The sequence below is a fragment of the Polypterus senegalus genome, chromosome 14, assembly GCF_016835505.1.
Source record: "Polypterus senegalus isolate Bchr_013 chromosome 14, ASM1683550v1, whole genome shotgun sequence".
NCBI lineage: Eukaryota > Metazoa > Chordata > Cladistia > Polypteriformes > Polypteridae > Polypterus > Polypterus senegalus.
In genome coordinates this window covers 105,867,869-105,880,354 of record NC_053167.1, presented here as the reverse complement: position 1 = coordinate 105,880,354, position 12,486 = coordinate 105,867,869, and the positions used below count along the sequence as shown (strand labels likewise).

The window sequence follows — 12,486 nt, the reverse complement described above, 5'->3', positions numbered from 1 at the left end:
TAAAACACCTAACTGGCATATGGGGCGCTTTCCCTTTTGTATTTATAATAGATGAAGGTGAATAATTGTCTTGAAACAAAAACTTTCACTTAAATGAGGATCAACAAAGATCTACCATTTGGATACCTTAAAAAGTACTCATATTCACTTTATCAGAAATGGATGCTTATTTTTCTAGTAGGAGCAGTGTCATGAAATGCATATCAGACCAATTATGGTGATGCTGTAAAATATTATATAAATTCATTAATTGCCTAATATAAAAAACATGGAGTTTTGAAAAAGAAACGAGTCTTAGGTTGAGGTTATAACTTCACCTCTTGCAGCTGAAAGTTGTGATATTTTCCTTTTTCTCACATACAATAAAGACTGGCATCCTTATCCATGTTTTCTTTTTGTCATCTTCTTCAAGCTTTAATGGGTCATTGCATTGAGTTAAATGGCCATAAACACATCCCAGAGCCAACGCGAAACAGTGAGAGAAGCTGCTGATGGGTTTCTGCTGGATATTAAATCTATGAATGAAATTGAAAATGTGCTAAAAAGGCAAAGAGTGGGTCCCAAACTCATTTACTTCACTCAAGTAGAACAAGCTTTCGCATGGCACTTAAAGATAGATCCTTAATAGAATATTGATCTAAGAAGGCTGAATGACAGCAATGTGAAAACAATGGCATAATGCAATTATCTCTTAAAGAATCAAGGAAAATGAAGCTGTCATCTTCATTGGACGTGCTTGGTCACATCCTCGTAAGAAGCACATTTCTTGGAAACTATTGTTATGTTGCTTCTAAGAAGATATTCCATTTTTATAGCTTGTCATTTTCAGGCAATACTTTTTACTTATATTATTATTTTCATAAAGGGAAAATTGCTAAACAGAGATCCGAAAGGGCATTCACTGAACAAATAATAGAACAGTGTCAAACAGATGCTAAGTACTCAAAATTAATTTGCTAACAAGACTGAAATCTAAACCGAAGATCCACCCTATCTCAATTTCTTATACATCCTTTATTGAGTTTTCTGGCATTTTCATTCAAAGTTGCGTTTGACCTTATCCAATTCACAGTTACGTGGAACATTTCTGTATTAACAACACTGTGCAATTTACTTTAATGAGAAGACTCACTAAACAGCTCATCTCTGACTTTTTGTGTAAGCTCTTTCTTTCCCTTACTGTTGGGGTCTCAGACTGCTTAGAAACCATAACGACTCTCCCACCACCAGAGCACAATTTCCTCTCAATCTCGCTTAAATAAAGTGGATTTAGAATGTACTCTTCACTTTTTGCACTATTGGAGTCTTGTATTAAAATCATTTAAGCAGAGTGGTGGCTTTGTGGCTAAAGATCTTTGCTGGTATCTGGAAGGTTGTCAGTTCAAATCGCATTACTACCAGAAGGGATCCTAGTCCTTTGGGGCCTTTAGCAAGACTCTTAACCTGAAACTTTCTCCAAGGGCACCGTAAAATGGCTAACCATGTGCTCTGACCCTCAATGGACATTAGAAATGACAGTTTCCCAATGGGGATTAACACAGAACATCAAATCAAAGATTTTTTTCAGCTCATCAAGCAACACACAATGCCTCAGAATGACAAAGTAAAAACATAATTTTAGAAATGTTTATAAATTTATTCAAAATAAAAAATGAAACTCAGACTCTTTCCTCAGTACTTTGTTGAAGCCCCTTTGACAGCAATTATAGCCCGGAGTCTTCTTACATCTGATGTGACAAACCTTGCACACCTGGATTTGGGAATTTTCCAGGCTCTTCTGATCCTTTTAATGGAGACTGCTGGTGGACAGCTATTTTAAGGTGCCTCCAGAGATTTTCTATATAATATAATATAATCGGTTATATTGACATGAGAATATCATGATTGTTGTATTCTCCTAATGAAGACAAAAAATGATACAGATGTGTACTATATGATGTACAGTTTTGAAGAAAAATGACAGTTGCGTGAAAACTTTGCATGAAAACATCACATGAAAATGTTGCATGATTTCGGTAATCTTTTTATATATAGAGAGCATCTTCACGTTATAGTACAATCTAACACTAAAGCGTAAAGCCTTGTGAGTTGTATCCATGTTTTCTTTGTTTTGTCAGGTTGTTTCACAGCCCCCTGTTTCTCATTTATATATTTTCTTAGATGGCAATTCTCATTTTTATAGATATAATTGGGTGTGTTGGGAGCAGCATGAAGATAATTATACAGTATGTAGACCTACCATCTAGCTGTTAACATGCAATTCTTTCTTTTTACATGTCTGCCATCTCAATGATCAAGATTGAGCAGCATTTAATAATGGCATACTTTAGTTAAAATGGATTTTTATCAAGGCATGATTATAAGAGGTCGGCATGGTGGCGCAGTGGTAGCACTGCTGCCTCGCAGTTAGGAGACCTGGGTTCGCTTCCCGGGTCCTCCCTGCGTGGAGTTTGCATGTTCTCCCGTGTCTGCGTGGGTTTCCTCCGGGCGCTCCGGTTTTCTCCCACAATCCAAAGACATGCCGGTTGGGTGGATTGGCGATTCTAAATTGGCCCTAGTGTGTGCTTGGTGTGTTTGTGTGTGTCCTGTAGTGGGTTGGCACCCTGCCCAGGATTGGTTCCTGCCTTGTGCCCTGTGTTGGCTGGGATTGGCTCCAGCAGACCCCCATTACCCTGTATTCAGATTCAGCGGGTTAGAAAATGGATGGATGGATGGATGATTATAAGAGTGGTTTGTTACGTCTGATTTGCATGCTGATGTCATCTACTGCCCTTATTTTAAAAAATTTTGTTTTCCTATAATCCAGTTGTTTTAGCGTTTGAAAACACACAGCACATTAGAGATTAAAACAAAGATGAATAATTGAGAAATACCACATGAAGCTAAATAGAAAAAAAGTACAGGTGTAGCACATCTGTGGCTTTCTGACTTGGCATCCAAGGAAACAACATTTCCTTTCTATTACATTTGATTGGAGAATCGGCATTCGGAAATGTGCCTTATTTATCTTCTTCATCATTCACATCAGATATAGAATAGGACTGACAGTCAAGCTGATGAGATTTCAGCTTTTATGTATTTCCATTTTTGCACTGTTAACCAGTAGAGGAAAGAGGCCAAGCTTTGACAGGCATTCCTTTATAATAAGAACATGCATGTTAAAGTAGCAAGGAACCAAGTAAGGGTCACAAAGCTATAAATGGAAACCATCTTATAGAAGACAACCTCACCCAGTCGGGATCAAAAATGTCAAAATCTTGCTTTGGCAGAAGGAACAAAATATATTCAACTTCAGTTTATAGGTTGCACAACAATATGCCAAAAGTATCACTGTCTCAGAGTTATTGGAGTCTTTTCAGTCATTAGAACATTAGAACACTCTAGACAAGAACAGGTCATTCAGCCCAACAAAGCTCACCAGTCCTATCTACTTGTTTCCTCCAAGAAAACATCAAGTCGAGTTTTGAAAGTCCCTAACGTCTTACTGTCTACCACACTACTTGGTAGCTTATTCCAAGTGTCTATCGTTCTTTATGTAAAAAAAAACTTCCTAATGTTTGTGCGAAATTTACCCTTAACAAGTTTCCAACTGTGTCCCCGTGTTCTTGATGAACTCATTTTAAAATACAAGTCTCAATCCACTGTACTAATTCCCTTCATAATTTTAAACACTTCAATCAAGTCACCTTTTAATCTTCTTTTGCTTAAACTGTAAAGGCTCAGCTCTTTTACTCTTTCCTCATATTTCAACCCCTGTATCCCTGGAATCAGCCTAGTCGTTCTTCTCTGGACCTTTTCTAGCGCTGCTATGTCCTTTTTGTAGCCTGGAGACCAAAACTGCACACAGTAATCAAGATGAGGCCTCACCAGTGAATTATAAAGGTTGAGCATAACCTCCTTGGACTTGTACTCCACAGATCGTGCTATATAACCTAACATTCTGTTAGCCTTCTTAATGGCTTCTGAACACTGTTGGGAAGTTGATAGCTTAGAGTCCACTATGACTCCTAAATCCTTCTCATAAAGTGTACTCTCAATTTTCCGACCGCCCATTGTGTATTCAAACCTAATATTTTTACTTCCTATGTGTAATACTTTACATTTACTGACATTAAATTTCATCTGCCACAAATCTGCCCAAGCCTGTATGCTATCCAAGTCCTTCTGTAATGATATAACGGATTCCAAATTATCTGCTAATCCACCTATCTTTATCATCTGCAAACTTAACCAGCTTGTTACTTATATTCCTATCTAAATCATTTATATATATTAAAAATCGCAGCGGCCCTAGCACTGACCCCTGTGGAACACCATTCTTAACATCGGCCAGTTCTGATGAGGTTCCTCGCACCATCACCCTCTGCTTCCTGTGATTACATGTTTTCATTTTCTGCAACATGAGTTTACTTTTATACCAGGGTTTAAAAGTCCTTTCAATAGCTTAAATAACTACTTGCCACCTGGATGTCTCTTAGTACTATTACTAATTGATGACAACCATTCCTTTCAGAAGAAGTAGAGCAATGCCAACCAATGGCCTTAATATTTGATTTCTGGTGGTTAGAACAGCACAATTTTGCAAACATATGAAAAACATATTTGGCCAGCTTAAGCTATTTAAGGCCACAAAGAGAGGTTTATTCATGTATGTATGTTTCCATACTAGTTACAATACTGTTTAGGTCTCTCCACTAAAAACAACAGTGACCAAAGACAATGATTTAAAAAGAAAATTACAAAAGTATTTTTTAGGGTAATAAGCTGAAAGCTGAGTCAAAACAATAAGCACAGCTAAAGGCACATCACAGAAGTAAACGTTCATCAAATATTTTGAGGAAAAACTTCACCTCATATGATGGTCTTAAGCCAAGGATAGGTAATTTATGATTTATTTAAATACACAAGAAAAGATTCTCTAGCAGAGTTCACCTTTCCTTGTTGCAATTTTTATGTGGAATTTCAGTGTGGTGCTTGTCTTTAAGTAAGGAAGGTGTTCTAGAATCAAAACCCAGTTACGTCATAGACCTACATACCCAGTACAACCTGACAAACTAAAAAATATATCTTAGTTTGTTTAAAATGGAAGGGTCTAGCTCCTTCAGCCTCCCTCATAGATCATAATCACAGTATTAAAATCAGCCTAGTCTCTTACCTTTTTTCAAGCTGTTTTATGTAATATGGAGGGAAGCTGCAAACAGTAATCCAGATGTGGCCCCACAGGTGTGTCATATAAATAAGCATAATTTATATAGATTCATATTCTAACCATCAAATATATTCACCTCTAAATCTGGGATCATAGTCTTCAGTAGGAAAAAGGTGGACTGTCCTCTCTGAGTAGAAGGTGAGTTTCTGCCTCAAGTGGAGGAGCTTAAGTACCTCTGGTACTTGTTCACAAGTTAGGGGAAAAGGGATGGTGACATCAACAGATGGAGAAGGGAGTTGTGTGCAGTTGTGCAGTGGGTATAATGATCTGTAATGGTGAAAAAGGAGCTGAGTTAGAAAGTGAAGGTCTCAATGTACCAGTCAATCTATGCCCTTACCCTCACCTATGGTCCTGAGCTTGTGATCATGGGTACAAGTAGCCGAGAGGACCTTACTTTGCAGAGTAGCTGGGCTCTCCCTTAGAGATAGGGTTAATGCACAGACATCTGGGAGAGGCTTGGAGTAGTGGCACTGACATTCCACATTGATAGGAGCCTATTCAGGTGGTTCAGGCCTCTGATATGGATGCCTCCCTGTGGAGGTTTTCCAGGCACAACCAGCTGGGAATGCCTTGGGATCCCACAGTGACAAGTGTGGATGGGAAAATGGACGTATGGTCCTCACTGCTAAGAGTATTGTCCCCACAACTGGGTTTCAAAAAAGCAGTGGAAAATGAATGAATAAATGAACTCTACACATCGTGCTATTTAATCAAGCATCCTCTCAGCATTCTAAATTGCCTGTGTACATGGTCTACATGTTGTTAGAGACAAGTTCATCATGACCCCTACAGTAGCTCCTTCTCATAGGTTGTGCTGTGAAGTTTCAAACCTCCTATTTTTACTTCTTATATCTTATTCTTTACATTTTCTTCGATTAAATTTCATCTATCAAATCTGCCCAAGACTGTATTTTTCTTGGTCTATCAGTAATGAATCGGGCAATTCTAGATAATCGGCCATTGCACCTAACTTGACCTCATCTGCATTTAGCCAGCTTTTTACTTTTGTTCTATCCAAATCATATATCATATTTAAATTGAAAAGAGCATCAGGCCTAGCACTGACCTCTGAGGAACACCACTGTCAATCTCATAATGTTGTTTGCACCATAGCCCTTTGTTCCTGGTGTTTAAGCCAATGTTTCATATAAGTAATAACTTTAGATTTTGAAGAAGAGTTACATTGAAAGTGATTCAAATGAACATGTCAATCTAATCTAAAAGCCAGACATGACATATGGTAGTGTTTACTATATGGAGATCATACAGCATATTTTACCAGAGTTATTGCTTTTAATCTTTCAAAACAAGAGAGAAAGCTTTTTGTTTGGCTGTGCTGTCTGACAGCATCAGAAGAATTTTTTTTTCTCATCAGTTTTGACCAAATTTTTTCACACATTTCATCTTACATTAAATCCCACAAATTCTCACATTATTTTAGCATTAAGAGCACACTGCTCAGACTCCAGCAGGTATATAAATGGTTCAGAGTTCATTCAAGTTTATGTCTGTGTTATAATATTAATCGCTACTGTGGTAGAAGAACATATTCCTTATGCTGTTTAACAAATTTAACCAGTGAAGTTTTTGAGTGCCACAGAACATCAGAAGCTTATTGCGTTGAGTTTAAATGGGTTGTTAACTAAGAAAAAGTTCATTATAAAACAAGCCTTTGCTCAAACTCATTTTAAAGTCAACATTGTCATTTTACATCACTGTGAAAGGCACAGAATTAACGCGTCTCATGTTAGACTTGTTCGTAACCTTCATTGCCTCCCTGCTGTTTCCTCATAACAGCAAGTACTCTTCCATAGCTCACCATATTAACTGGTTATATAAATAAGACATTTTCAGATTTGATGAACTATGTTGAATTGTTTTCAGTGTTACATTTATTTGATTTTGTTAAAACAAAACACTACAAGAAATTATAAAGACTGACGCTATAATTATCTCAAACAAGTTGTGATATCTGAATGTATACATTTGATTGAAGGTTTAGCCACCATAAGCCTAAGTACTGTACTGTAAGATTTAGCATTCCTTTATTGTTCTTGAACCCTCTCTTTGAAATCTCATACATTATTTTACATAAATGCCATAAATAAATTATGCCTTCCCAAATCACTCCCCTAAACGTACTAAGATGAGCTCTCATAATCACTTAGTATTTTTCATACATTTTTGATAATGAAAGTGTAGTCATTGATATTGATGTATTTACTTTTTTTAACCAATTCATAATTTAAGTGAAACATTGACAAAATTAAAAAGAGATCAATTTTCTTTCCCTACACAGATTTCTACATTAAATCTAAACAATCCATTCTACCCTTTTCCTTTTTCTCTAGTTTGAAGCCTTACTATTGAAAGCTTGAAATATCATTTTTGCTAAGATTGTAAATTGTAGTTTTGACAAGGAACACCTTTAAAGAGCCAACAGAGTTCAATAAACTCTCAATTTGAAAAATATGTTTTAAAGCTTCCTGCTTTATAGTAATATATCGCCCTGTTTCTGACTAAAAGTATGAATACTCTTCTTGAATGCAACCTGACTTCATTTACTTATCATTCATCTCAAGTGAAACTTCAACTCATTAGAACTGTTGGAAAGTGTTATGTACCACTATAATAAATTCCAAGATATACTACGCACTACTCCCCACCCCCCCACCCCTTTTTTTTGCATTGGGCAATTTAATGTATTTTCTCATGAAATGAACAAAAATATATTTTTTCAAAACTGCCCTCATTTCCTTATCTGAAGTTTTTACTTTACTGGAAAGATATAACAAAAGAATCATTTATACATATCAAACATTCTACTAATTGTGGGTTTAGTAAATATCAGCTGCTGATTTAGTGGTATGGTTGAGGAAGGAACTATAAGGTACCTCGGAAAAATGTTGGGGAGCCACCCTGGTCATTCCTGTTGTGGCAAATGGCCGGGATGCCCCTTTGTCACTACATCCCTCAGAACTTTTATTGGCAGCACTCCTGGGTTGCATCGGGGCCACTTTCATAGAACACTGGAACTCATCTTGGTTGGGCTCCGTGGCCTACGCCAGAGGGAGCTGCATAGAGCTACACAGCTTGACAAGCCCATCTGGGTTCTTATAGCCCACTCGGAAGTGCAGCCAGAAGTAGGTCAACGAGCACCTGCAGCACTTCCGCTTGGGCTATAAGAGGAGCCTGCAGCCACTTCTCAGGGTGCCAGAGTTGGGAGGAGGTGGACAAAGCTGCCCTGAGAGGAGTGGAGAAGAAGAGTGTGGTGATTTAGGTGCTTTATTTGTGTTTTGGACCGTGTTGTGCCTGTTGGGTTCACGGGGAAGATGTGCCCCACAGGTGAAGAAAATAAATCTTTTTCTTATTTTCCCAGTGCCTCTGGTGTCAGTCTGTCCTGGGTCGGTGCCAACCAAGCACCACTCTCACACTGTTTAATTCCAGTGCAAAACAAAAGCAAAAATAACAAAATCAAGGTGTTATGCACACCAATACAAGAAAGTTGTTCAAAAGCAAGAAACCCGTCAGGCGTGGTTAATATTGGAAGGGAGCTCCAACCTGCTGTGCTTTCATTTCAAAAGTGACTGCCTCCTTCTAGCAGCTGCGGGATTTATAGGCGGGGGACTAGAAGGGGCGGGGTCCATTGCCACCACCGGGTGTCTTCTTTGTGCTGCAGAGGGAACAAAAGAAGAGTAGGTCAGCGTCAGCACCCGCTGTAGACCCGGGGTGGTAGTACATACCTCAGATGAGCCATTAGAGTGACCCACAGATGCAAAAGCGTGAGAGGAGCTACAGCAGTAGTTTTTAGGATTTAGAAGTAGTTGGCAATGTCTTCAATTGGTCCTTTATTAAATGAGCGGTGACATTTCAACCAGTGCTTTCAACTAAAAACTCGTAGGCTCTAGCACCTCTTCACTGAATATGAAAATAATTGCATTGCTGTATGTATGTAAAGCATTTTAGAATAGCGTTTCATGAAAAAAAAAACAGGTATAAAGTTTTTTTTTAATTTATTGCTATTGTGCCAAAAATATTTAATTAAAAATAGGTTAAATAGACTTTACATTTTGCATTCTGAATTTTATGGAACAAAAGAGAAGGTTGTTAGCTATCATCGCTTACCTAACCTGCTGACTTTCCTTGTTTTTCCAGCGGAGTTTCATTTCAGAAGTTTTACTTTTTAATGAGGATATTTTTTTATCTGGTAAATAAAGCCTGAATGACTGAAAACCAAAGGCACAATCCCATCCAATGTTATCTAATCAGACAGCATAGAATTATGCCACTAGGGGTGGCATTTGCATTTTAAGTAGATGAACACAAAGCATGACCTTGGATCCATGACACTAGAACTCAATTACTTGGAGTAGTCCTAAAGACTATATTTATACATGTCTGTTTCTGTTTTACAGGGTCCTCCCGGAGCAGCAGGGGCTGAAGGAAGGCAAGGTGAAAAGGGAGCCAAGGTGAGCCAACAGCAAATATCATTTTTGATGGAAAAATCTGAATTTCAGAACACATATTACCAAATGACATAGTTGCTTAATTATCCATTACTTTGTTTTTAAAGTGTGACAGCACTAATTAGGATATGACCAGACCATAATAAAGGTCCTCTATAATTGATGTCACTTTGGAAAACAGCTTTGCATATCTAAAAAGAAAAGAGAACAAAAACAAAAAAAGCAGTGTGTATATATATATATATATATATATATATATATATATATATATATATATATATATATATATAATATATATATATAATATGCTGAAAAATGATATATACTCTTAATTTATATGTAATTTAATATATTACACTATAGGACCCTATTTGATATAATATACAGTATACCCACGCGCACACGCACATCTCAATGTAGGTCATATGTTTCTGTCAAACAGTCACAAAATAATGTTTCCTAAATTTATGTCTTCAGTTCTCTTGGATTTCAATGATTGCTTTTTTTCCAATTTTACATTTTCTGGGTCACAGTGAAAACACTTTAGACCCTTAGCTTTAAGTCAGCTTTGATTACTAAAGGCAGTGTATAAATAGCCTTTTTGAATTATGGAATTCTTGATTGATTGAGCTTTGAGAGAATGTCTTGTCATTTATTGCATCTTTCTTCATATTCAGCCCCGGAGCAAGTGGTGGCCCATTGGCCTTGCAAATATGAATGTATAAGTTATAGGAGACTGCTTTAATTCTTGACTGCCCACTCCAAGACCTGCTATGCCTATTTACTTTACTACCAGCAACACAAGAAGCTTATTTCTTTATGTAATGAGAAGTACATCATTTAAAATTTGATTGTTTGTCTTTGCAATCTTGACTGCTTCATTGTTCAGATGACCTTATTTAGTAAGTGATATGCAACAGAAATATCACACACGAGGACTGTAACAGTGACAGAAAGCTGCCTCCTGTGACACCATCAAAACAGGGCACCATATGTTCACTGTGGGCAAAAGGGAAGGGATAACTAAACTGAATAAACACAATCCCATTAAAAGTAAAACAAACCTCTACTTTCCCAGGAGACTTGTCTCTGCAGGTTGTACTGTCATCAGGCAGACCTCTTAATTCATTTAGGGACCACCCAACATTATTTTTCATTGTTGTCAACATCCCATTACACGGACGACTACATTTCAAGTAAAATAAGTAGACTTAACTCCCTATTCTAGACATGCTACTCTGTTTCACCAATGACATCACTATTTGGTGTTTCTAAATGCCATTTTCTGTAACTCTCTAACAGAATTGTATAATAGAATGGAATTGAATGCCTTTTAAACTTCACATTTAAATAAATGAATTGTTTACGCATACATATACACATTTTACTAGAAAGAGTTAATTTCTTGCTACATTCCCAGTTCTTATTAAGATTTGCATTTTTTTTTAATACAGGGTGAAGCTGGTGCTGAAGGACCACCAGGAAAAACCGGACCAGTTGGTCCTCAAGGTCCCCCAGGCAAACCTGGACCTGAAGGTCTTCGTGGCATCCCTGGCCCAGTTGTGAGTATATGCTTTCAACATTCAGGACTCCTTTGCATACTCTTACTGGCCTCTAGCAAATTTAATCTACTTTAGAATAGAAAACTTGCAAACATTGAATTCTAGGCTAAATGATGTTTCTTGTGTATTTTAGTAGGATTGTGGTAAATGTTGGTTGGTGAATATATAGTAGCTCTACTTAGCTATTTATATTATGGTGCAATACACTTTGCTCAATAGGTTGTAGCCTTCCAACCATAAAAACAAACCAAGTGGCGGCTCATTGTTTGTAACAATTCTTGTCTCACTTGATTTGTTTGTTCAGTTGAATGGAACTGTATGATGTTTTCTGAGGTGACTCCTATTTGGACTTCAATGACAATCTAAACAGTCACACTCTGTCCCTTTCATCACTTTTCTTAACCTGGATTTTACTCTACTCTAGCAGTTTGTTCAAATGAGACCATTGATAGTTCTCCAATGTAACTACAAAATTGTCCATACACCACTACAAGTTCCTAACAAACAGGGAGGTGTGAATATTTGCTAATAATACCCTTTTATTTGCTCCCATTCCCTCTGGCAGACTTTTCTATCAAGTCTTGTCTTGACCAACACCTTGACAGTGATCATTTACCCCATTGACTCCCAAGGTGTGCTGCTTCCTGCATACCCAAGCGATCGATCGATCGATCAATAGATTGATCGATGGATAGAATTTGCTGTATTGATCCAAGGGTTAATTTCATTTACTTCATCAAGAATACAGAACATGAAATGCACATAGACATGGTGCAAAAAAAAGTAAATAACGAAGTGTAAATGCACCACCCACAAGTGCAAGACCCAGACCTATATGGACAATATATTCAGTGTATATTTAATGTAAAGAGTCTCTAAAGAATTATTAACCTTATACTTATGTGCCCATTATAACCAGCTACAGTAAACAAATGGCATGACAGAACAAAGTGCTATATAGTCTGATGGCTGCAGGCAAAAGAGAACCCAAGTAGTGGGTCTCAGCACACCAAAATGGAGCTGGCAGGTAAAGATACTCTAAAGCAATGTACAATTGAGATGATGGCTAGTCAAGATTGTTTCTAATTTTGGAACCATCCTCTTTTTCACCCCCCCACCAACTTGGTCCAGGGTCAGCCCCCTAATACATCTTCCTCTCCTGATCAGTTTATTCAGAAATATGGCATCTCTTAAGGTGGTATCAGACTGCAGCACAGAATAATACACTGGCCTCTATGAACTAAAAGAA

The 12,486-nt window shown here is 37.4% G+C and overlaps 1 protein-coding gene across 3 annotated transcripts in view; it reads left to right on the top strand.

Annotated features, from left to right (window-relative positions):
• LOC120515258 (collagen alpha-1(XI) chain-like) overlaps positions 1-12,486 on the top strand; it is a 286,385-nt gene that overhangs the window by 245,222 nt on the left and 28,677 nt on the right. For all 3 annotated transcript variants that reach the window (XM_039736095.1, XM_039736093.1, XM_039736094.1), the window contains 2 exons: positions 9,625-9,678; positions 11,130-11,237. In XM_039736095.1, coding sequence (XP_039592029.1) covers positions 9,625-9,678; positions 11,130-11,237 — 162 coding nt within the window. The remainder of the gene's footprint in view (positions 1-9,624; positions 9,679-11,129; positions 11,238-12,486) is intronic.